Source organism: Pithys albifrons, chromosome 6 (genome assembly GCF_047495875.1).
Source record: "Pithys albifrons albifrons isolate INPA30051 chromosome 6, PitAlb_v1, whole genome shotgun sequence".
In the NCBI taxonomy this organism is placed as follows: Eukaryota; Metazoa; Chordata; class Aves; order Passeriformes; family Thamnophilidae; genus Pithys; species Pithys albifrons.
In genome coordinates this window covers 54,728,602-54,755,385 of record NC_092463.1, presented here as the reverse complement: position 1 = coordinate 54,755,385, position 26,784 = coordinate 54,728,602, and the positions used below count along the sequence as shown (strand labels likewise).

General features: G+C 40.0%; 1 protein-coding gene across 6 annotated transcripts in view; it reads left to right on the top strand.

Moving 5' to 3' along the window:
- SBF2 (SET binding factor 2) overlaps positions 1–26,784 on the top strand; it is a 259,930-nt gene that overhangs the window by 90,329 nt on the left and 142,817 nt on the right. For all 6 annotated transcript variants that reach the window (XM_071558954.1, XM_071558953.1, XM_071558956.1 and 3 more), the window contains exon 3: positions 22,039–22,176. In XM_071558954.1, the coding sequence (XP_071415055.1) occupies positions 22,039–22,176 (138 nt within the window). The remainder of the gene's footprint in view (positions 1–22,038; positions 22,177–26,784) is intronic.

Here is a 26,784-nt window from a genome sequence, read left to right as displayed (position 1 = left end):
TTCTGAAGTTTGCAAGAGTTTCCAAATCAGTGTGGAAATACTGGATTTGAAATAATTCTCTAGTTTTGTACAGCTTTCTGATGTGCCAAAAGATGCAAAGTATGCAGTTGAGCATCATCTTCTGGTTTTAGAGAAGTGCAAGCCTTTAGAGTAATTGAAAACAATTCTGGTTGCGTTTAAGTAGTGCAATTAGGTCGATGACACTTCGCATGCAAAGTGGATTACCAAAGATGTTAAGTAAAGGGAAGATATTATGGTGCAACTCGTAAATGCATATTGGAGATGCATTTAATGTTATTTGAGGGTTTATAGCATTTTAATGCTAAGAATGTTGGCACCAAATCACAAAGTGTACCATTAAATCTGCATTTCGCTCATGAAGTGTGTCTGGTAATTACAGAGCTGTTAGCAAGTCATGGAGTTTATCAAGACAAGACTATGATCCAGGTTTTGTGTTTAGCGTTTCTTTTCCTTCTAGTAACTTGTTTTTCAAAATGTTGAGTTGCACACTGTCATTCATACTGGACACTTTTTTTAAGGCATTTATAATTCACAGTGTGAAAATATGTATAATTTTATACATAATTTTCTTTCTTGGCTATGGAGTGTCTACTTCACTGGGGACAGAATATAAACTGTTAGAGACTTGGAAGACTGTCAGCTAGTGTAAAGATTCCCAACTTTTTTATTTCATTCTTAATTTAACTCTTTTGACAACCAGAGTAGTTAGTTGTGCAATTTTTCTCTTTTTTTTACTGTATTATAAGCAAGACTTTGTTCTTGATCTTTGTTCTGTGCTGGAGTTTTTACTTCACCCTGCAAGTGTGGCATAATTTGCTGGGTAAGCTGTCCTGGTGGCTGGGACGAGCAGCTGGAAACAAAAAGAGAAAATGGACAGTGGAATGAGAGTTTTGAGGAACAAGTGGACCTAAAGACTATTAAGATCAGAATAGTAAGTCTAGTTTTAATTGTAACCACATTTGTTGGCTATCATGCTTTAAGCATCACTGTATCTGGGGATTTACAGCAAATCCTACAGAAATAGATGTGTTTTGGTTTAGAGAAAGGAGACCTGTTTGTTCTCATGTATGTTGCTGGTGGCTGTGAACATACCTCGTAGGATATGCCACATTCTCTATGTTGGGGTGTTCTTTTGTTATGTTTTTACCACCAAGTGAATCAGAGAAGTGAGGGAAAGTCTTTAGGGTTCTGAAATTAAAGATATTAGTGAAAATCTTAAGTTACTTCATCTGGGAACATTAAGCAAGTGTTCTTAAAAATGTCTAAGTCTTCAATCATTTCACTAGGCACAAGTGCACCTTCCTCAGTGCACAGTCACGGCAGCAGTGGAAGAATGCCCGGATTGTTCCAATCCCATCATATCATTCCAGAATGTGTAATCACCACTGTTACTGTCAGAGGGTGCGGTCAGTGCTGCAGGCAGGAGGTCACGAGTCACGTAGTGCCGTGCCAGGTTTGACTAGAGGGTTTGGTGGAAGTGTGCAGTGTGAGGCAGCTTAAACTGTACATTGTTTTGTTATTAGTATGTGTTGGAAGATCTTTGTCTTGTGATCTCCAACTAAAGAACTATGATTTTGCCTTCAGGAGAAAGATGATGGGCTACTTTTTGTCTGAGGCAAGGTCTAAGGTCTTCTTTCTGCAGCATACCAATTTCTATCAAGGAATTGTTCATCCCTGGGACTCTTTGGTGTAGGATGCTCACTATATGCAAAGAAATATCAAATAAATTCACAATAGTACAGGGAAAAGGTGACAGTTCTCTCAGGATTGAGTTATGACTCTAGATAGCATTGCTGTCTCTCTGTGCTCTTGAGGGAATATTTTTTGGAATGGCAGGTTTCAGTCAGACATAAAATTGAGGTCTGCCCACTTTAAGCACTGAAGATCTGTCCATGCAAACGTAGGAGGGTTATCCACTTTGTTTTCCTTACACTTCTTCTTTGAGTAATGACATTCTGCCTGTGTTTCTCCAGCAGCTTTCCTGTGGAGTGTGTTGTGTCCAGCTTTATAATAGTTTGGAAATCCGTGAATGGAGGAAAAAGTTTCAAGAGGGGCATATTAGTTACTGTTCATGAGTGGGACAGCACCAAAGCGTCTGATCAAAGTGCCCACTGTTGAAAGTCAAGCTGAATTGAATTGGAGAAGGTAGTGAAGAGAGAGTTCTTGAGCTGTACAAAACAGCTACATGAGGAATAGGAGCACTCTGTTACACTGTGAAGTTTGGATTATGGTGAAAGATCTTTGTACAGTCCCAAATGAAATTGCCTGGTACCACTGTCCATGACTGCAGTGGCAAACATGGGTCCAAAATGACTGGTGAGAAAACAACTGCCAAGTGTCCCTGCGGCTCATACCTCACTGCCAACAGAGATTTGATTTTATGATTCATTGCACTTCTGTAGGCGGCAATTAGTGGAAGGATATGCTGATTGAATAAACTGGGGACATGGAAGTGAGTACTGCTGCAGGAATTAAGGGAAATCATGTTCAGAACTCTATTTAGTCAAACCTTTCACAGAAGGAGAGCTCAGACAAGAAAAGGTTTAAGGCACATTTGAAGGCTTTCCAGTGTGTATTGATTTTGAGAAGTGTTGAAGAAAAGGAATACCTGCATCAAAAAAAGAACGTTATTCCCAAGTGTGAACATGCATGAGGGTTTGTGGCAGGGAAAAGTAACTTGTTGGTCTAGTTTTTAAAATCTTAACGTAGCTATGTAAGAGATAACACAAGAAAGGGTTCTGCAAAGAAGTCAATGTATTTGGAGCAAAGAAAAAGCAGTTAAAAATCAGTTAAAATTACAGTGCTTTAGTTCTTCACTATAGTAAAGAATTTATCATGTACTTATAAATAGAATGTATAAGAAAGATATTTCTTGAGGTTATAAAGGAAATGGTATAGGATAAAGGAATAATAAGAGTCAGAGTTAAGTGCAGAATGGGTCAAAAAATGCAAGTCACTGGGTGTCAGGAAGGTGGTCAGCTATGGAAGAAAACTATGTTTTCTTGGATGCTGGTGGGAATACCAAATGCAACAGACTTCGTGGATAGTGACTCAAATTTTGGTATGCCACTCAGTCTGTAAACATATTTATATAGACAGTTCTTCCTTGGAAGTGCTGCTGGATCTTTGTATATTGCTTATTTCTTTTGGCTTAACGGTAATGCAATAGATGACATCTCTGACCTTTCTCTAGTGTTGCTTTTTATCTCACTGGTTTTGAACCATAAAATTTGTGGATCAGTTGCTGAATTGAGGACAGGGGGATGTCAGCTCCATTCCTGGCAGTGTGGAGGGGTCTGTTTGACAGCTTTGCTATTATATGTGACATCTGAGGGCAGCTTCTGTGACTTGGAGGGACTGCTTAGCTGCGGTTTACAAATGAACAACACTGGTCTGAGCTCTCTCATAACCTACAGTTTCAGAAAATGTCTAGATGTTCTTCCTCTTCCCCCTGCCTCATTTTGGTCTGGTATTGTGGTATGTTTTTCTTTCCCATATCCACCACTCATCTGCTTTAGTCACTTTTCTTGTGCATTCACTTGTTTATTTTGTTTCAATTTTTAAAGAAAATAAAACTGACATGTGGAGCAATGTTTCCAAAATGCGTCAGTTGTTCCATGGTAATACCAATGAAATTTTTTCGAGTTTAGCTCTGAGAGGTTAAGTGATGAGAAGAGAGTTGAGAATTTTGATGTTTTAATAGGTTGTGGTAATTGCTTTTGGAAGGCTACAAACATTTTGAGTGGGCTTCTATGTCAGCCTGTCTGTGTTTGCTGTAATGAGTGACTTTCCGTATCTTCAGGGGACCGAAAGTTAAACCAGGTCTTTAAAAATCATTGCGCAGTAACAAGTAGGTCAATGCACTTGTATGGTTTTCTTCTGAGCAATTCCTCCCTGGGGCCAGGACAGTGTGTTTCCCTTTGCTGAACTTGATGAGAACTTCTTTATATGTGAATCGAGGAGAATTCTTGTATATAAGTTGTTTGGGTCCAGGTTCAAGATTTATAGAAGTCGGTATAGAACTGTGACTGGTGTCATCTATCTGACAGTTTCAGCATACTCATACTGGAGCTTTTTGTTATTCCAGTATGGACCATCTCTGAAAAGATAAATGTCAGTCTTTCAAACCAGCAGTGCCAGTGTATTTTCAACAGTAATACTGGAGGACCTGGTTCCTGGCTCTAAGCAAAACTTTGTGCAAAAGGAAAATCATTGGGACATTTGACTTTCAGGCTTATTTTGATGTATTCAAGATCCAACAGCTCAATTAAAAAGCAATTAGAGCATAGTTTTGGATTTACTTGGAGAGTTCTTTTGGTCCTGGGTGAAATGTAGTTTACAAAATGAAGTGCAGTGACTTTCTGGCCACTTGCAGAAATGTGTAGACCTGTGTTTGACTTGATCTCTATACAACCAGTTTTCAAGTTGTAGCAGCTTAGGTTTTTAAGGACATAGTTAGTTCTCTAAATATCTGGCGGGGAGGGAATACTATTACGTGAAGAATAGTCTGTTGGTTTCTATTTTAGTACAAATCTGTGCATAATCAAAACACCATTTTGGCAATCTACTCTGAGTTTATCTGTGTGGGCCAAAACTGTTAGGTAGTATCTTCTGCCTGCTCTGCCTTTTTGTAAGGAAAAGAAATAGTTCTCAAATTGCATGGTGTTAACTAGGAAATATGTAAATAGCAGGAAATTTTTGTAATGCTTTACAGGGTCCTTGAGTCCCCATGTACTCTGAAAGATTGCTTTTCTTCTGTGCTGTTGGAGGCTCTGTGTAGGACACTCTTGCTAAGCTATTCCAGTGTCGTAGGTCAACACATGTTTCCTGGTTTGCAACTGTTGAAAGGGGCTTTTTTGCTTGGTTTTTGGTCCTTTTTTTTCTAATGCAACCCATACACACATGGTCAAAGCTCATCTATTATTCTTCTAATGTTTGTCCAGTACTACATAGTTATTTTCAAATTTTCACTTAATTTGTTTGGAGTTTACAGCAAATATTTTATTTTTTTTCTCCTTTCATATGATCTGTTTCCTATTTTGGAGATTTAGGAATGCAGGAAACAGTGCTGCCCCAGGAAATGCAGTAGGGTATTTCTGCTCATCTTGTATCATTTCTCCTGAGACAAACGGGTGACTGTGCTAATATAGAATCATAGAAACATAGATTCGATTGGGTTGGAAAAGACCTCTGAGATCTTCAAGCCCAACCCTTGGTCCAACTCCAGTCCCTTTACCAGATCATGGCACTCAGTGCCACGGCCAATCTCAGTTAAAAACCCTCCAGGGATGGTGAATCCATCCCCTCTCTGGGCAGCCCATTCCAATGCCTGATTACTCTCTCTGCAAAGAATTGTTTTCTGATCTCCAACTTAAATTTCCCCTGGCGGAGCCTGAGCCCGTGCCCCCTTGTCCTATTGCTGACATATTTGTGGGCAGCTTTGCAGTCTGTGCTGCTCAGGTGAGCCCACCATGTCTGAGGTGTCGCCGCCGACACTTACGACATTGTCGTCATCTGACCAACAGTGATGTGTCCTGTAGTAGCATTGTGTAAACTTCTTCCTGATACATTGAATTTTAGTTTTGCTCTGAGAGTATCTCTAAGCTGTATGTAATTATTTCTCTCTTCAAATGTTCTGACATTTTCTGTTTAAAGCAAAGGCTTCAAACTTTTTATGGCCTTGTATGTGACGATGTTGACCTCCTAATGCCTTTTAAACCTTAAGTTTCAGCATCTTTTCAAACCACACCATGGCAGCAGTGATTTGCTTGGCTGTGGGTAACTTTCAAGAGTTTCAGAGTCTTATGGAGATGGCTTTTGCCAATATAGTAATATTTTATTTCAGATGAGAGGAAAAATAAAAGAACCAAAAGTAGTTCACTGTTTCACTGGAGCAGTGTATAACTTATTTTCAGTGGTTTAAAAAAAGCCCCAAAGTTTTCAGGTGATTTTTATGTTGCCTTTATCATGAAAGAATAAGTAGTCATTCTTTTAAAAGAACATGCTGTCCTTTTGGATAGCTGTATTGCTCAAGTGATGTCCAAGGAAAAGTATGGGTTTTTTTGTTGTTTTACTTTTCATTTTTCCTGCAGATGGCTTCCTCTTGGGTATAATTTGGAATAAAATTCAGTACTGTTAAGTGTTTTGGCTCTTTATTTTATTCAAAGTATGTAAGACATTACAGATGCCTTGAAATATTTCTGTTTCCTCTGTAGGCTTATGGGACAATAGAAGGGAACCCCCCACGGTTGACTAGTGTTTCTATTTTTATATATAGGAGTACCACTAACATTTGATTAATTTTGGGAAGGAAATGTGTTAGTTTTTTAATGTTTGCAATGAGAAAGTGATCTTTACAATGCAATTTTCCTTGTATTGATCGCTATTATTCAACAGGCTTTTCTATTGTGTAATAATTATTTCGTAATAATTTGACATGTATAGTAATAATAACAATAATATATTTTCCCCATTTCTTGTGACATTTATATGAAAAAGATGTACTTTCTACTTCCTATACTTTATTAGATGTTCTGTAACTCATGATACTCAATTATGTTCAGCTTCAAAGAGCTGTAAGGGCAGCGCAGGTCCCTTTGGGTATGAGGGACTGGAATTCTCCCCGCAGTAAAGAAGTGAGAGCAGCCCTTTCTGGGCATGCTGGCCCTGCAGAGGGCACTTGTAAGCAGTGAAATGTGCAGTGCTCACAGGGGATATTTGTCTGCACTTGGTTTTCTCTCATGGCACAGAGGGGGAAATGTGAGTTTTCTCTGAACAGTAAAGTTACCAGCTTACATTTTACAATTCTCTTAACATTGCATCATTTTAATTAATTACCAATAACTGGCATTTATAAGCAGGAAACTCTCTTACAAGTATTGAGTCTGACCAATTATTTTGCATTAAATTATCAAGACAAGATAGAATTGTGTAATCCCTACCAATGTTTATCCCTTCATATCCAGTCCTACTTGGAGCTCTCCAAGAACCAAATTTAATGGTATGAAATGATATAATGATTTAAGTATGTTGCTCAGAAACAATAAATTTTACTTTCTTTTTAAAGCATTTGAGTTTATTTTTAAAAACTTTCTTCCCTCTCTTTTGGCTTCACAGGGGAGACCATATGTGATACATCAGTTTATTTATATGTGATATGTGAGTCTGACTAGGTCTGTTAATTAGTACCACTGATTAGTGATAGGATGTCCAGCAATTCTAGTTATTCCAGCTAGTTTCAGTTCTGTCCAAATTGATAGTATTCTTGAGATCAGGATATGAAACCAGAGCATCTCCTGAGCCTAAGGGGGATTGATTATGCTGATGATACTAACGTGCCATATGTTACAAAGGAAAAGAAACAAGTAAAACAAATCCCTGACTCCATCTCAGCCTGATTTGGTAGAAGATTCCTTCTCAGCCCTTGATTTGGCACCTGACTTAGAGTCACATAAGCAAGGCAGGCCAGCCAGACTTCTCTGCAAGTATCTGCCAGCCCCATGAAGTGCTGGATCACTGCCACTGGCTCTCTTGCAGAAACCTGGATGTCCAATTATGTATCCAGGTGGAAATTCTGTCTAAATCTCTCTGCTTGAATGGTTGAAGCTCTGGAGGATGAGATCCGATTATAATCGGATCCTAATGTAGAGCTTCACAAAATCACAGACTATTCTGAGTTGGAAGGGACCCACAAGGATCATCGAGTCCAGCTGAAGTCAATGGCCCATACAGGTGATTGAACCCATGACCTTGGCATTATTACAACCAAGTTTTAACCAACTGAGCTAATCTTCAAGTGTTAAGAGCACGTTCAGACCCTGAAAGGGAGAGAACAGGAGGTTTCATAGTCATGGTTCCAGGTCTCACTCTGGGCTGAGCTGGCTTGTGCAGACACACATGGACTAACTGTTTTCTTCCAAAAGCTGTTCAGTTTTCCTTGAAGGACCCCAGCTCCAGCTGAGGGGAGCCCAATGCTCACTGGCTTACAGTGCTTACTTGTCTGATAAGCTGACAGTTTTCTGTGCCCTTCACTGACTAGAGAGTGACATCTTATTTTCAGATTTGAATTTTTATGATAGTGGCTTCTGGATCTAGAGCACTTAATCTGAAATCCTCTTGTTAGCAAACACCTTATCTACAAATAACCACTATATGATGTGCTTCTCAGCTCTCTGCAATAAACTCCAAAAGCTGAGCTCTTTTAAACTCATGATATGACCCTTGTTTTCCAGCCCCAGCACTGGGGTTTGGTTGTTGTTGTTTTTGTCTTGCTTGGAAAACTCTTTTGTATTCTCTACACTATGTTCTAAAGTGATATTTTTGGCAGTTCTGTGACTGCCCAGTTATGACACATGGGACAGGATGAGGCTTCTTAGCTGGGGACAGGGTGGGGAATTAGATTATTTTCTTCAGTAGAGGTGGGTTCACTTATGTGAGTCTCTGCTAAGGGTTGTCTTTTCCGCCTCTCAGCAATCTCATCTTTTAACCTATGGAATATATGCCATGCTAATGACATCTGGTATACTGTTAAAATGTAATTGCCACAAAGCATCAAATCGAATAATTTTAAGAAGACAAAAAAAAAGTCTTGGTATACTGTGTGGTTGTGATTTATCAGTTGCATTTTTTGCTGTTACCCACCTCCCAAAATTACTTTAATGTCTTGTTTTTTAAAGAAACACACCAGCTATCATTCTATTTGTACCTTTGTTTTTTGTCTCTGATACAGCTTTAAATTGCATTCTATTAATTTACCTGAGTTTACTTTTGTGCTGAACTGGTCATTAATATCCTGTGGACGTTCTTTTTTAGCCTCTTAAAGCATAAGAATAATGCCAGTGGTCTTTAGGCCTCTGGGATTTCCTGCTTTTGGAAAACTTTTGGAACACTAAATTTATTGGTGAAGAGCTCCTCAGTCCTGTCTGTTGCATGCAAGTTACTTGAGCCAGTTTCTTGGAAAATGTTGACTTTTATCAGAGGTTCTCACATTCTGTATTCTAATTTTTTTTTGCTTGTTCCAGTAACATCTTATGACAGAAGCCATAAAAACTTTAGTGGTCTGTTTTGCTCTGTTTTAATTATCATGTGGTGGAGAACAGAAAACATACAAGTTGCAGTTTTCTGGTGATTGTGCAGAATACAAGTTTATATGTTGTCCAAACATGGAGTACACTGAAGATGTATCACAAGAGAGGAAAAGGTGACTACCATGGTTAGACAGGAACTTAAAAGTACAAAATTCTTCAATGCCAAAACTCTCTGAAGTTTCATTTTGATGAGTTTTGGAATCTGCTAAATTCCGCAAACCTACCTGGAGGAAATACAGTCTCTTCATCGAAATAGCTGTTTCCTGGCATGCCGGCAGTGCATGAAAACATCTGCAGTGGCACAAAGCCTTGTTGTTTATAGTGGAGCTTTTGCCAGACACGCTCATTGCCACACCCATTCAAGATATCCTGTAACACAGTCCAGTAGAGATGCCCACTGGTCACAATGCAAGCCCCAGTTTTATGGGAAGAGAGGACAAGGATGTCTCCTATTGTTGATCCCAGTTTTCTGCACAGGAAACTGAAACTCAGTGGAAAGCACCAAACTTTTCAGCCGTCTTTTCATGTTACTTACCTTACTTTGTTCTTGGTGAGAGTGCTGACAGGAAACACATTCATATTTTTCTTAATTAATGCTGTGGAAATGTAGACTTGAATAGTAGCAGCCAATGTACAGAACCTCGTTAGTGGGATACATTCATATTGCAATCCAGTTGTTCATGGGTTTTTATGTTAGCTCCCAGTCTTCCTTTTCCTTACATAAGATGTTTCCTTGTGAGTTTTTTAGTCACATTTAATTTTTCTGTATTTATGTACGTACTCTTCTGTTGCTTTGTAGAAACTCACACCTGCTAAAGGGGAAAGTAATCATGACTGTAAGTGGGAAACAATAACACGAAGCATCTAAGAAGTGCTGTCAAATTCCCCAAATCAACAGACCAGAAATATCCTGCCCATTTCTTTGCTTTTTTAAAATTTAAGTTCTCCTGGCTGAATCAAGCTTTTGATGTCGTGAGCTGCTGTAGTTCTGTCTGTCCTCTGTATGTGTGAGTGACCTGAGGGCAGTGCTGAGTGGGCAGTGTGAGGGGTGGTGCTGGTGGGAGTGGTTGCTGTGACTGCACCTTTGACAAGGTGGCAGGTTTTAGGATGTGAGACTGGATGCACTGCCCTTTGAGACCTTCCACCATGTACAGAATCAGTTGGCAGGGACCCACAGGGATCACTGAGTCCAGCTCTTAGCCCTGCACAGAACCATCCCCAAGAGCCACACCATGTTCCTGAGAGTATCATTCAAATGCTTCTTGAACTCTGCCAGGCTTGGTGCTGTGACCACTGCCCTGCAGAGCCTGTTCAGTGCCCAACCACCCTCTGGGTGAAGAATCTTTTTCTATTATCAAAGTAAACCTCCCCTGACACAACTTCAGGCCATTCCCTCAGTTCTGTCACTGGTCACCACAGAGCAGAGATCAGTGCCTGCCTCTCCTCTTCCCTCACCAGGAAGCTGTAACTGCAGTGAGGTCTCCCCTCAGTCTCCTTTTCTCCAGCTGAACACACCAAGTGCCCTCAGCTGCTCCTCACACACTTCCCCTCCAGGCCCTTCACCATCTCCATTGTCCTCCTTTGGGCACTCTCAAACAGCTCAGTATCTTTCCTATGTTGTGGTGACCAAAACCACACACAACATTCCAGGTGGGGCCGCCCCAGTGCAGAGCAGAGCAGGACAATCCCCTCCCTTGCCCGGCTGGCGATGCTGTGCCTGATGCCCCTCAGGACAGGGTGGTCCCTCCTGGCTGCCAGGGCTCTGCTGACTCATGTTCAACTTGCCATCCACCAGGACACCAATATCCCTTTCCACAGCATTGCTCTCCAGCCACTCATTCCCCAGGCTGTCTATATATATAAACATCTGGGGTTGCCCCATCCCAGGTGCAGAATCAGGCAGTTTCCCTGTTTGAACTTCACATGGTTGGTAATTGTCCATCTCTCTAATTTGCTGAGGTCTCTCTGCAGGGCCTCCCTACCTGCCAGGGAGTCAACAGAAGACTTAGGTCTGTTCTCAGGAAACCCATTTGTTCCAGTCTGTGATTTCAGCTGAGGTGAGATTCACAAGCTGGTTGAATCCTGTGCAGGTTGAGAATGACCTACCCAAAAGCATGGAGCTTTTATGTAAAACACGTGAGCTTTGGAACAAACTCCCTGAGAGGCTGATGTGTGTATCTGTTCCCAGTATTGCATTCGCTGTCTTGTGGCCTGCATCTTGTGCTGATCTGGGTCCCTGTCATGTGTTCTACTGCTGCTGGCACTTTGGAACTCAAAGTGACCTTGAGAGTTGTGTTACGAAGGGATGTATTTCAAAAAGACATTGATTATCTATGGCCTGAGTGCATTTTATTCAGGAAGTTTTAGGTGTATATTACCCTTTTTGTGGTTTGCTCTACAAGTTTATGTTCCAGTATGATTTCTGCTCTATTTTAAGAGCAAATTCTGACATCTAATTAATTTGCCTATTTCAAGACTTCCTGTTCTGTATTTTGTCATCTTGAGGCTGTTGGCATCTCTTTTGAGTCTCTTAAGTCTATTTTGCTGCAGCAGTTCCAGGCCTTTTAGTTGCCAGGCCTCTGTCAGATCGATCCATGTTTTGCTTTCAGTGTCCCCTGCACTGTCACATACTCGGACACACCCCAACAGCCATGTGCCTTTTTCTGAGTGTTGAGGCTTCGATCCCGTCTCTGGCAGATACTTTCCAAGGATGATGAATCTAAGGTGATGAATACAAAAATCCTAACCCAAAGCTACCTGAGCTCTTTTTACAATTTCTAGAGAGCAACTGAATGAATCTTCAAATTGTAGCATCGTCATAGTAATTGTGATTTGATTTACTATCTGATGTGCAGGTGTAAGTGTAAAAATAAGATAACGAGGACTTTGTGTATTACAGTAGTAGTTTATATAACACTGACAAGTTTTTCTGGAGCAGTATGAATCATTAACATAACTCAGTGTACATCTAAATAGCTTGCTGTGTGGCAGTTGTGATGGCTGAGTGATGTTATGTTAATTACCCTGCTGTACTTTCATTTGGACATTCAACCAGTGAGATAATTGTACATGCTGTATGTATTTTGAAAGCTAGTTTCTTATCTAGTAAATGAGCTGGGAACTCACTGAAAACTCAAAAAATTTGTGGCTGCTGTTTTAAGACAGTACTACTACTGCCAAAAGAGAAAAAGGAAGGACAGAGAGAGACAGGAGGAGAAGAAAAGTGGATTAGGCAAGGTTAATATTTCATGCCTGACTGAGAATTGTGTATGAAATGCTAATTTATTTTTCTATATAGAAACTGTTTTTCTAGGCTTGTATAGCTCAGATGACTACCAGTCTTTCCTGGGGTATAGACAGTACTCATTAAAAATAGGACAAAACCCAACCCCCAAAATGACACACCCTCCACCCCTCCCCAAGGAAATTATCCATTTTCTCAGTGTCACAATGCATTTTGGAAATTACCCCTGAGCAGTGGTTGTTGAAAAGGCTGAGAGACAGGGATGCTTCTTTATCTGTTTAGTGCTGAAAATTAAAACACAAGCATTTACTACAAAGAACCAGTTTTCTTGACAGTGGTATTCTTTTATAGTCCTTTCACTATTGCCTCAGGAATATTCTAAGTATTGGAAATTTTCCAGCCATGCTTTTTCTGTCTCATAACCCAACACAATGCATTCACTAGAGAGCTGGTTTCTTCAGATTGAAGTGTAATTTGCTGAAGTCATATCTCACTTTATTGCTGCATCAAAATTCTTTTCTGCTTTCATACATAAGTTGAATACTTTTTTCCAGGCTTCTCATTATTCTTTTGACTAACTGTGTCATTGTCAGTAATTGTTGCTGACTAGCAAATATTACTTATAAAAGAAATTTTGAAGGTGTGCTCTTTGTTCCTGAATTTCAATTGCAAGACCTGAGTTTAAATTTTTGCCTTGTTAACTCTTTGATGAAGTTTAAAGTGTACGTAAAAGAAAAAAATATTCTCTGGCATAAAATCTGTGCTTCAGACACCTGGTGTGCTGATACGTGGTTTGTCATACTGATGTACATCTGAGAATTCCTGGTTACTGTCCACAGCTGCCTTGTTCTCTTTGCCTGAGTAGCCCAGAGCATGACGTTGGGTTTTGTTCAGGGTGGATGTGGTAAAAAATATTCTGGGTCCAAGAGTGTCAGCATTTTTAAATTTCCATAAGATTATCTTGATAGCATTTGGCTGAAATCAAGAAGAGGGACCATGGTTGAAGTAGATTAGAAAGTCCAAACTTAATTATTTGCACAAGCCCACTGAAATTCATACTCTTACTAAACTTGATTAGAAGAGAGATGTTGGAAGTGAAGAAAACCCCATTTTATGTCATCATGAATCCTGTAGTATTTCTGAAATAAAGGCACTAGCATGCAGTACTTACTCATAAATCACCATGTCGGTAGTCCAGCTTGGTTTTGTTCAGAAATGGTCAGAGAATTATTTGGCAGATTTTTTTTTGGTTGTTGTTGTTTTTGTTTAAACTAAGCCCCTGGGATGGTGATACTAAGTGTTCTGAAAACAGAAGAAACTCTTTTCACAGTGGATGTAGTTTTCTTTCTAAAAGCCAGTTCAAATATTTTTTCAGAAGATAAAATAAGAATACAGGTGTTTTACAAATGCTTTTTACAAGTTTGGGGGTTCATTATAGCAATTCATTGTAGAAAGGTGTTTAAAATAACACAGTGTTATGAGGCAAAGCAATGAACTGGAAACTGTTCTTTATTTTCATGGGCATGTGTAGATGCTTATGTGCACACAGGCTCATATGTGTACTAGTATGTGAGGAAGGTTAACCTAGTTCTTCAGTAAAAGACTTCTCTGTCTCTATGACTGGTGGATGAAAACTGGTTTTACTGGAGATGTTCTCAAATATCTTAACTTTTCTTGTTTTGCTGAACTTTACTGCAGGGTCTTTGTGACAAGCTTGAGCATCTGGTTATTGAGGATCACTTAAATCTGTGGCTCCAATTGGAGAATACCTGTCTGTCACTTGTGCAGGATTAGTGTCATTGAGAGATCTTTCAGCAACTTTCAGCCTTAGGAAGCTCAAGCATGTGGTTGAGGATCTTTTCTCTGAGTGGGGGAAGTGTTTCTTAGTGTCTATTTTCATATGGTTTTAAACTTGTGAATGAGGAGCTGACTGCTGAGGTGGGAATGCCCACAGTGCCTGGGGAGAGTCAGTCCCAGGCAAGGAGGGGAGAGATCATTCACCTGTACTGTTCATGGACAGTAATGTCACCTGAAGTCACAAGCAACCCTCCCTCCGCTTCTCATGTGATTGCCCGAAGTGCTTCACCCAGTTTCAGGGTGCGAGGCCAAGGACAGGCAGTATCCGATAACAGCAGTACATGCAGACACCTGAGTGTGTTTTGTCAGTTTGCAGAGGGGAGGAAGCAGTCCCTTGATTTCACAGGAACGCTGCATATTCGCATGCCTTTGGCTTTCCTCTCTCTCTGGTGTCACAGGTTAGAAAGTCTGAAATTAATGAAATATGTTGATGTTGACTTCTTATTCTCTCCTCTGGCACCCGGCAGCCTCTGGGCTGGGTGGGAGAGGCGGGAGCTGCTTTGCCTGGCACCTTTGTGGGACAACCTGGCAGCTGGGTCATGGTTCAGGGGTGCAGGCAGGCTCATAGTGCCACGGGGTGACTGTAAAGGTTCATCTTGGAGAACTCTGGATTTCAATTCATTCCAAGGTAAGAAGAAAAGGCCTTTATTTTCTTTTATATTTCTTTAAAAGCTTTTTTTGTCTTCATGAATGAGCTTAATGGTTTACAGTTGATCATCAGAGAAGATTCTACAACATTTGAGATGGGCTTTTACCTGTAAATAATTTGCAGTATACTTTAAATGGACTGGTTTCATTGTAGACTAGACTAAGGATAAATACAAGGTTTCTTACATACAAGATGTTGAAAGGCAGGAATCTCTTTTAAAGATCACTGTATATTTTGTGTTCTGTTTACATTCAGAGATATCCAAAAGCTCCAAAAGTTGCTTCATATTTATAGCTTCATAACACTGCTTTTTTATTATGCCAGTGAACAGTGTAATTGTTTTGTTTTGTTTTGTTTTAAGTAGAGGTATGCATCTGAAAAAGAAAATTCCCTTTGCCAAAATTCCATACATAAGTGAATGGAGAAATGGTGAAACACTCAGCAGCTGGTGCTGGGTCATGCAAGTCCAGATGGAACAAACCTCCTTCACATAATGTCCAGAACATGGCCCTTTATTTTTAGGGAGGCTTGTAGGAAGGATGATGATACATGTTAAAAACAAAACATGGTTACTTGAAAAGTAAAAGAAAGCCTACAGAAGCAGGCTTAATAAAATTAAACTTTGTGTTCAGAGTGATTCAAGGGAGAATCAAATGTTTGGTGAAAGAGTTAAATTAGAAAGTCTATCTCTGTCAGATGTTTTAAATTCTAAAATAATTTTGGGATCTTTTAATTCCAGTCTTGTCAATAGACTTCATTTTCTATTTTATGTGAATCCAGATAGCTTTGCATTTTATATGACAAAAATGAAGTGCACAAATATATTTTGTAGTAAAAATACAGTATGACAATATGATTTAAATATAAGTGCAGGATTCTGTAACCCTGTGTCACAGACCTTATCTGCTGTTCTGTGTAAACTCTTCAAAAAACGCTTTCAACAGATGACTTGCAAAGAATGTATCATGTCCTAAACATTCTGAACAAGGTTTTCCCCTTTCTGCTTTGGTAGTGCCTTCAGAGGTAGTGGATTTCTGATGGAAAGCTGACCAGATTGTTGATGCAGGAAACAGTGTAAAGTGCAGAGAGAGCAGTCTGTAGCTACAGAGACCCAACTGGAATATTGGTTTGAGTTTTTGTTGTGGTCTTGGTTGTGCTTGGGGTGCAAACCCAGAAGATCTTAACAAATTCCTAATGTATAATTCAGCAAATGAGTAATTTTTGATCAATAGATATGGATATTATAGTTTTTTCATAAGGATATAAAGAACCCTAATTTTTCTTTCATGAAACTTGAATAGTGTATAATTACTGTTCATTATAGTAATAGTATTTAATCTTCACATTCACTGTATGCAATAAGCCTTCTACCTACATCCTAATTCCCCAGTGCTTTAATAGAAATTGTGACTATTTTGACATTTTCTTCGATTTTTCAACAGCCTGTGCTGCCCAGGAAAGTGGTCATGGCCTCAACCCTGTGGGTGTTCAAGCCCTTTTCTGGACTTGCTCCATCATCTCCATGTCCTTTTTGGAGAGGACACAGCACTCGAGGTGTGGGCTCACCAGCGGCAAGAACAGAGGGGCAATCCCTGCCCTGTTCCTGATCCAAGCCAGGCGCCACTGGCCCTCTTGGCCACCTGGGCCCACGCTGGCCCTTCCTGAGCTGGCTGTGCCCAGCACCCCCAGGTCCCCTCCTGCCGCAGTGGCTGAGCCGCTCCTCCCCAGCCCGTGGCTGTGCAGCTGCTGTGACCCACATGCAGGGCCCAGCACTTCTCCTTGTTGAACCTCACGCAGTTTGTCCTCAGCCCATCGACCGAGCCTGTCCAGGTGGCTTTGCAGAGCCCTCCTGCCCTCCATCGGGTCAACACTCCCACCCAATGTGGTGTCACCCGCAGACTTAGTGAGGGTGCTCTCAATCCCCTAGTCCTAATCATTGATCAAGGTGTTAAACAGCATTGGCCCCGACACTGAGCCCTGGGGAACACCAGTTAGGACTGGTCTCCAGCTGGATGTGATTCCATCCACCACCACTCTCTGGGCCTGGCTGTCCAGCCAATTTTTAACCCAGTGAAGGGTGCCCTGTCCAAGCCACATGCAGCCAGTTTCTTTAGGAGAATGCTGAGGGAAAAGCCTTTACTGAAGTTTAGGCGTCACAGCCTTTCCCTCATCCACTGTGCCATCTTGTCATAGACAGGGATCAGGTTGGTCAACAGGACCTGCCTTTCCTAAACCCGTGCTGGCTGGGCCTGATCCCCTGGTTGTCCTGCATCTTCTGTGTGATGGCACTCAGGATGATCTAGTCCATGACCTCCTCCTTTCAATTTGGGATGTTCTGAATTCTGTGGTTCTAGACAGCAAAGCTGTATCTAAGGAATATGCGGCTTCATACAAATTATTTCTTTTAATAGAGAAGGACAAGGCAAGCAGTAGGAGTACAGCTGTGGCTCCTGGTTGGAGAGAAGGAATAAACCTATGAATCAAGTGAAGATGATGTTTTTAGCTTGTAAAAGAAGAAATGTCACTTTTAAACATGAATTAATCATGTCTAGACTTAGGGAGAAGGCTAATAGTGATGACATACAAATTTTTTCAAGGTAACAAACCCAGCTACACTGTTACAAAACAATGCATCATTTTTAAAGCTGTCTGGTGTCTTGTTTAGTCTGAAAGCATTTGTGATAGTAATTATGAGAAAGTTCTTTGCTTCAGTGGTCATCTGCAGTTTCCAAAAATGCATAAAATAGCATTCCAGCACCTTGAGTATGAGATCTGTTGCATATTCTTCAGTGTAATTTCTGGATATCTGCACCAGATTTTAGAAGGCAATCACTTGTAATGTGGAATTGGATTGAAGCACTTAAAGTAAGTCACCATTAGGGGCTTATTCTTATAAATAATGAGTTGGACAATCTGATTCATTCTAATTTTCCTTGTCTTTGATAGACATTATAGTCTGCTTCCAAGAATTCTGGCAAGTAAGTCAAACAATATGGGAGCACGTTTGTTCTGAAACTTCTGGGTTTTTTCTTGTTTACTGAAGAGGCATATGACCTTTGAATTACATTCACAGTGGTGCTTTTGTCTGTTTTGGTAAAGCATCTGGTTTGGTAAGGAAGCATTTTCCTGTTCTTAGTAGCCAGAGCGTGCTGGTCGTCATACTGGATGGTAGCTGGTATTTACACTAATTTGGAAAGTTCTTCTCAATGCTGTTTGCATTACAAATGTTGCACTAATATTTATTACCTTTTATTAAGGGAGCTGAGAATCAGTCATTGTTTAATCTCTTGGAGGAGCATGTTGTCCTTATCCTCAATCTCTATATTTACAAATTCCTTCCAGTTTATTTGAAAACACAGATTCTTTGTGTAGCCAGTGAATGTACTCTACTTCAGCTGTTTTTCTCAACAATCACTACTTGTTGTTTTCTAGTAAAATACTTAAATCTAGAAAGCATTATACACAGGATCACTTGGAAATGGGGAAGAATTCTAACTGTGACATGAGTAGGTTTTAGACACGCATGAAGATTGAGAGGTTGCTTTTGACATCAGCCTGCCACAGATCCAGACTCTTTTTATGGTTAAAAGTTTAGCTGTTGGGTTTCCCTTTGCATTTCCCTGTTTAACAGGCAGATGTTGGTACAGATTTTATGCAGAGACCTGCTAATAAGGCATTATTACAATAAAAAGAATGATTTTAAAGTTTATTTTCTTCTAAAATAAATGCAAGAACTATATTCAAAATTAATTTACCAATACCTTCAAGTTCAAAATTGGTAGATCATGAATGTGTCATGTGGAAATGAGCTTTGCATAACTGAGCTCCTTTGTGTTGTCGTTTGGGGACAGAATAGCCTGTGGATTATTTGGACATACCGGCTCTTTTGTGCTTTTAGTAGGGTGGTGTTTGGTTTGTGCAAATGGCCCTTTGTCCAGGAATTCCAGACACTGCAAAATGTGATACATTGTCATTTACAGGTGTGAGGTGGGACATTGCCCCTGTACAGCTGAAGGGCCGTGGCACCAGCAGGGAGCTGTGGGAGAAGGCCCAGGTTTTGTGAAATGGCAAGAGTGCTACAAACGCTGGGTCTACAAGGACATGGACTCTACAAACCCCAATGCCGCTAATATTGATATCTCGATGTCAGTGCTGTAATCAAAAGTGCATCACAAACATGTCTTCCCTATTGTATTTTCCCTCAGTCATCCCCTATCCAAGTTTCTTCTCATAATCCTTTAGGGCTTCTCTCCCGCCATCTCTTCCCATTGGTTAAAGTTCTGTATCCTCATGGGTTCTTATCCCCGTTCTCTGATTGGTTGTTATCCTTGTCTTATCATTGGTTGCTGTAACGTTCCACCCCTTTACCCTATTGGCCCATTTTCGATCCTTCATTTGCATGTTCCTTGACCAACAGGAAGCCCCGTACCCCCCACCCTTCCAGACCCTTCCCTGCCTGAGATTATATAAATGAGACGTTCAAATCAACTTTGCTCCTTCTGTGGCCAAACCTCCTGATCGCAGGTCATTCCTCATCGGGGGCTCAGGCGGGCTGGGCGCAGAGGGAGCCTTTCCCAGCTCTGGGGAGAAACCCTCAGAGCAATTCCATCCACCAAGAGGGTCCTCCTGGCAGAACTGGTAGACTTGGCAGATCTGAGTGTTAAGATTGTAAACTCAAGCATTTGGGCCTTAAGAAGCTCGAGCTGGGACTGAATGAATGACCCTAATTCGACCTCTGTGTGGGTGATTCGGTTCTAATGGCATAGGTTTTATTTATTAGCAGAATCTTCCTGTGTTCTTTGCATTTTGGTTCATACTTGTTGAACAAAAAGCTGTTCAGAGTTTTGGGGTAATCTTAGTGAACTGTGGATTCCAGGCTTCATTTACTATACAGACCCCCCACCCCTAAACTCTGAAAGACATATAGAACTCTAATGACTTTATTGTCAAACCTTTTAATCATGTTTTTGTTATAGTGGCTGTATATATCAACCGTATTACATTATCTTTATAGCAGTCGTACAGGATTAATGGCAGTATCTTCTTATTTTTAACTGACATGAGATGAAAAACAAAGGGAGATTAGGCCAGTATTATCAAAATCATGGACTAATACTGGATGCTTAGCTTGGAATGACTAGGATATCTTTTCTCAGAGTACTTTTTGATGTTGAGGGCAGTTATTTTCAGATGCAGAGTGGAGTGCTTAGCACTTCTAAGGCTACAGACTCAGAAGTGTTAAGCTGACTATCTAGAATTTGAAGAATGTAGAGAAAACTTTGGTTTTGAAGATTTTCCCATGAACATAAAAGAAACTGTATATTAGAGGCAGAGTTTTAACTGCTCTTCACCTAAGACTACCCAGGTTTTATTGTAGAGCTCTACAGATGAATCTGTAGTAAATGTTTGTTTGCAACTTACTTTTTATGCTCTTTCAGTTTTTAACATCTGTCTAGGGGAATGAAGCAATTTCTGGAAACATGACACTTTGACCTATCTCTCTGATTCCTTTGGTATCTGCATTGTTTAACAATCCTAGAATTTTAAAAAATTTTTTAAACATTTTTTTATTCCTAATATATCCAGGGGCTATTACATTTGCTGCATGTAAATTCTAGGTTTATAATTTTGCTATTAAAAATTTGCTTGTGTATTCTTGGTGTTTGTAACTTTAGCCTGCAGTAAAAGAAAGGGAGGATACAGCATTCCATAAAGGCCATCTCAAGAGTGTTCAGCAAACCAATTCTGAATTTATAGAGGACAAGTTATTATGTGATGTACTTTTGTCATTTAAAAAAAAAAGGAAGAAAAACCACACACTTTGCACTTTGCTGTTGAGCTGTAGTTCTCCTTTTGTTTGTGCTGCTTGCGCATCTCTTTCAAGGTCAGAATTGCTGCCTTTGGTGCTGGTGGCTGGTACTGCCATGGCCCTGGTCAGCTTGAAGGAACAAGTGCTGAAAGGATTTAGGCTTATTTGATCTATGTTTTAAGTATTGCACATATTTAGTCTGCTCACTGGGACAAGGACTTGGAAACGTGCATGTGAAGGGTCTGGAGAGCTGCAGCAAGTGATTCCACAGAATCATAGAATCGATTGGGTTGGAAAAGACCTCCGAGATCATCGAGTCCAACCCTTGGTCCAACTCCAGTCCCTTTACCAGATCATGGCACTCAGTGCCACGTCCAATCTGCGTTTAAAAATCTCCAGGGATGGTGAATCCACCACCTCTCTGGGCAGCCCATTCCAATGCCTGATTATTCTCTCTGGAAAGATTCTTCTGATCTCCACCTTAAATTTCCCCTGGCAGAGCTTAAGCCCGTGCCCCCTTGTCCTATTGCTGAGTGCCTGGGAGAAGAGACCAGCCTCCACCTGGCTATAACTTCCCTTCAGGTAGTTCTAGACAGTGCTGAGGTCACCTCTGAGCCTCCTCTTCTCCAGGCTAAACAACCCCAGCTCCCTCAGCCTCTCCCCACAGGACTTGTGCTCCAGTCCCTTCACCGGCCTTGTTGCTCTTCTCTGGACTCGCTCCACCACCTCAATATCCTTTCTGAACTGAGAGGCCCATTTGCTTTGTCCCTGAGAGTTATGAAAACAAGAACTTGAATGTATTTCTCACAGCAGTGGCAAAACTTATATCCCTGCTGTAGTAAGTCTTCTCATAAAGTCTCAAATATTCACAATGAAGTTTATTGAGGTTATCAATAAATAGATGAAAAATACTGTTCTATTAATACTCTTGTGGGAGCAAGTATTGAATAATTTTACAAGTAGGTTTAAGTGCAATATCTTCTTTTTGATTAGATAAATTAATGAAGAAATAAGGAGAGACATTCCAAGTCACAAAAATTGAAACTTTAAATCCTAACCTGTTACCCAAGTAAAACCTGTTGCCTGTTATTGACTGGACTGCAAAGATGATTGTGAATACTGAATTTAAAGGAACACATCTTCAGTTTGTGGAGTTAATTGTATCTTCCTCAGTGTTTACAGAGGTAGCTTTATATCAGTCTGGCCACTGGATTTTCCCTCTTTTCTTCAAATTTTGCAACCTCACATATGTTTATTTTAAATGACATGAGCTTCTTGCTAATAATCTGTTGTATTGTTTAAAAATATTTTTCATATTTCCTAAAACTGTTGGTATTGCTGCTGACCTGTCTGTCTCTGTTTGTTTTCCTAGTTCTGCCAGCCTGGAGGGTGGCAGCTCTCCAAGGAGAGGAAACAGCCAACGTTCTTCGTGGTGGTTCTGACTGACATAGACTCAGAGAGGCACTACTGCTCCTGCTTAACTTTCTATGAAGCTGAGATTAACCTGCAGGTAAAAAACTTAGCAATGAGCAACAGAAATGCAGAAAAAGGTGTCTAGAAACACCAGAGGACAACTCTAGAAAATATTTTACTGTTCCTGCTAAGGATGCGTTTTTCTGGGTTTGGGGGTTTTATCTGTTTTGCAACAAAAACACCAGCTAAAAACATTCTGTAGAATTTCTTGTGGGGTTGTTTTATTTGTTTTGTTTTGTTTTTAAATGGGACAGGCAACGTGGTGTTCCTTTTATGTCCTTTCATGTTTGACATAGCATGGATGATCCTCAGCCTTGTTCTAGGTAAAGGTTTATTAACTTCTGCTCCCTCTGCTGGCTGCTCTGTGGGTATACCCGTTTCTGTAAGTGCATTTATTGGCAAGGTTTGGGGGTGGGGGTAAAGGGCAAGATTTAAAAACTGATAGAATAATTACTCAGTGTTTAGTTAGGTCAGATCTTAGGTGTCAGCCACTCACCAGTGTTCAGTTTTAAGCATATATTTAATATTTTTTGGCAACCTTGTTCTTTCAAAAATAGGCGTTTTGTTTCCCATTTGATGTGAAATCCTTCACAGAATCTCTGCTTTGACTTAATACTTGGAATCTTTACAATCCATAACCTAGGGAAAACCTAATCCAATCTGTAATTGCAGACTGTCATTATTTAGTTCTGAAATATTTTCTTTCCTACGTAAAAAGTAAGACCTTGGCACTAAGTATAATAGAATTAGTTAAGATTAAATAGATAGCTAAGTAAAGTAACTTTTTGTTCTTTTAGTGAAGAATTGTAATATTATTGCTTATTTTAAGAAAGTGGTTTTTAATAATCCAAGAGTACTCTGTTCACTTAATACTGGAGGTGAAATTATACCTTGTTTGTAAAATAATTGAAAGATGTGACATAGTAATAATAATTTGCTTTTTCTGGGCACAACTGGAAGCCAGAGAATAACAGTCGTTCTTATTTCATTAGCACTACAATTTAGGTGCATATTTTTTGTAGATTATTAGGAGCTAAAAGCAGAAATGTACTCAAAAAATTAGACATATTTTAGTCTTAAATTTTAGTGTAGATCAACTGACACATTCCTATTAAAAATGCTGATGTCTGTCATATTTCTTTTATTTTATAAGTAGAGAGTGAAATATTCTATAGTAATTCTTTCCAAGCTGATAAAAATTTACAATGGGGTGACTCTTCTTCCACTGTATTTCATAACATATACTAAATTTAGGAAACTTGTTATTTATCCTGTGGTTTCTAGCAGCTGTTTTTGATTCCCTATCCACATCTTTGAAGTAATGCTCATCACAAAACATCCAGTATTAACTAAAAGGGGTTTTTTTCTTATATTGCCTAAGTATTAATACAAAAATAAAAAAAAAAAAAAAAAAAACAATAAAAAACTGAGTGCAGCAGGATGTTGGTTCTCATAATGCCATTCCTGGCTGTGTTGTAAAGAATGCATATTTTTAAGATGAACTTGCTGTGGTGAAATTTATTCTATGACTGCATTGTTTATAGCCAAACTTCCTGTTTCTTTCTGAAACCCAAAGAGAATAATTGAACGTGCCCTGTTACATGGTCATTAGGCAAGAATTCAGCACATGTACAATCTGTAATGAAACATAAGCTTATGAAGCATTGGGCTATGACAGAAATATTGATTTAACCATTCAGATTCATGCCTCATTAATCAATCCATGAAACAGTGTACAGGACTTGAAATAAAATATGGATACCACTTTTCACAGTTACAGTTCCATTTTTTTAACTGAATTATATAACTTGCTAAGACAAAGTAAGATCAAATTTCAAAAAAAAAAAGAACCACAAAAGCACTTCTTTCCCAGTAGGTTTCACCAGGTGAACCTTGCACAAGACTGCTCAGAATTCAACCAGAGCAGATTAGGTATTTGGCTTCACAAAAAAAAATGGGATCAACCACTTGGAAGTTTCTGGAAATTTCAATTTCAATTGGAAATTGAAAACAAACTAATTTCTTAACTTGTGAATGCTAGAAGAGAGCTATCAAACCTTTTTTAAGCCTTCTGCATAATAATACCATAACTTTTTAGGCACAAATAGTTCTGAGGAGACTACTTCTGTTCTTTTGGTTCCCTTTGTTCCTGCTTCAGTTGTTTGTTACGGGCTGATTTGTAAATAAATGCTTCCTGAAAAGTAAGGAGTGGGACTCACATGGAATACCTAGGTGGTTTGGTAACCTAGGATGCAAGCTTAATATAGCAACTGTAAAGGCTGTATAGTCTGCAGGAAAAAACTACTCTCCATGAAAGGCTGTCTCTGAAAGCTCTGGAGTCAGTTTAGTCTCTTGGCAGTTGCATGTCAGAGCAAGTTTTTCAGAGGAAAGCACAGGCTCTGGTAACCAGCTGATGACCTGTTTTCAACTTCATACCTGCACAGAAAATAAATGGTGTTTTATTAGTTGCTGACTGTGAATCACAATTGTAGTAGAAGGGCAATCCTACACTCAGTGGAAGAGGTTTTATCAGCAGTGGATTTATAGTGACAAGGACTGCCTTGAACCAGCTGCCCCTGAAGAAGCTCAATGCACTGTGACTGTTTAAGGGATTCTAATGGACATTTTATGGATGCTTTTTGGGTTGTGTATGTTTTCTCCTGTTTGGTAACGGTTATTCGAACAGTGTCCTGGTTGTTTGTTTCTCCTGTAGAGATCCTATGTAGGTTTTGTTCCCCTGACCCCTCTGGGCTGCTTTCCACCCTGGCAGAGCCTCCAACTCTGATTGGCTGTTGGACACCATCCCCTATTGGTCAATTGTTGAATCCCTGTGCCTGCTGTTGGTGCATGGACGTGATCTCCTATTGGTCAGTTGTTGAATCCCTACACCTGCTATTGGTGTGTTTTTCAATCCTGTTCTCCACCAATGGGCTCCCAGGTCCCGCCCATATTTCCAGAGAGTTCCACCCTAACCCTATAAAAGAAGGTGTTTCTCCTTAATGAAGTGCTCCCGTTCCACTGCTCGGGGAGTCCTGGCACTGTCCGGGAGCGACGCTGGAAGTGGGAGCCGGGAATGCCCATCCAACGGCTGCCACACAGTCATCAAGTGACCCAGAATTTATGATCTGCCTGGGTCTTGGTCAGTTTGATTAGCAATAAATTCTCATAAAACTGTGATGATATATAACAAAGATTGATGTTACCCTTAGTTTGAGTAATTCTCCATATCTGCACTCACGAGGAAGAACTCACTTGGCTCTGTGTGATTTCAGGTGTTACAGCTTTGCCATGTAGGCCTTCATGAATTGCTCTGTTTCATTACGTTAGTCTCACCCGATTGTCCTAGTAACATTTGCTAAAGCTGTATGAGGATATCTTCCTTATATGACCCTAGCAGGAGTCTGAAGTTTGGAATGTGGGTGCACTACTAGAGGTGGTCTAGTATTGAATGAGCAATGGTAAAGCTGGTGTTATTTCAAGGCATCTCTAGTGTGCTGCAGAGCAGCTTTATGTGCAGTATTTCTCTTCCACCTCAAGTTCCTACTTGAGTGTAAAGAAAGGGGAGATACTAAACTGGTTTCTCCTTCCAGCTTTTTATGTTTCCAGCTCATGGTTGGTCTTATCCACGTTGCTGTCCAGCTTAAGGTCCTGTTCAGATGCTCTAGCAAATAGAGCTCGATGCTGTATTGACTTGCATGTATCTGCAGTAATTAGGAGGAGAGTAGGTCAAACCATCTCTAGTTCCCCTTCCCTCACAGTGCCTTGAAAGTTAAATGGTTTTTTTTTCGGGTGTGTTGGGCCAGGCAGGTGGATGTAGAGTTGTGTAGTGCCCCATTGTTGTATTTTGCTCATTTCTGTAGACTTCAAATCTCATTGATTTGAAATCCCCTTGAAATGTCATTGATTTGGAGAAAACCTTGTTCTTTCAACTGAAAAAAATAGTCCACCTAGTTTATTTTTCTGGCAATTGAACCCAAAAGCTGTTGAGCAGCCAAAGGGTATTCAGAAAATCATAACTTACATCTACACCCATCACACTCAGTTACTCTGTTTTTGTAGCTTTATTAGTCCTTTAAAAACCTCATATGTGTATACACACACACACACACACACACACATGCATACAGATTTGTGTAGTTCTCTGTGCTGTACACACTGCTTGCTAAAATGAGGATTTTATTTCTAACAGCAATTCCTGAATGTTACCACTTAGCGGGCAAAGACTTGATTTAATGCCTCTGACTCAGCAGATACTTCTACTGACCTCAGCTGTGCTTCTTACCAGTTGCACAGTTAGGATTTATACTAACAATGCTTGGAAGAGCACCATAGATAGAATCTTTGTAAAAAATGTTGACTTGCATAATTTGGGAACTTAATGGTCAATTTGTACATTGCTTTGCACTTGGAAAGAAATTTGCCCTCTCCTTCCAACCCCACCATTAACAACTTAGAGAATGATTTATGGCAGTAATTGAGCCTGTGCAACTGCATTTCTTACATTACAGAAAATCTGCTCAATGAGATCAACACAACCCCCCAAACATTTGTTTATAACAGTCTTATTACAAGATTGTATCATTCTTGTGTGTTCTTAGGCATTAAAACCTTGTGATCAGAAAGCTAGTGAGATTAAGTATATCGC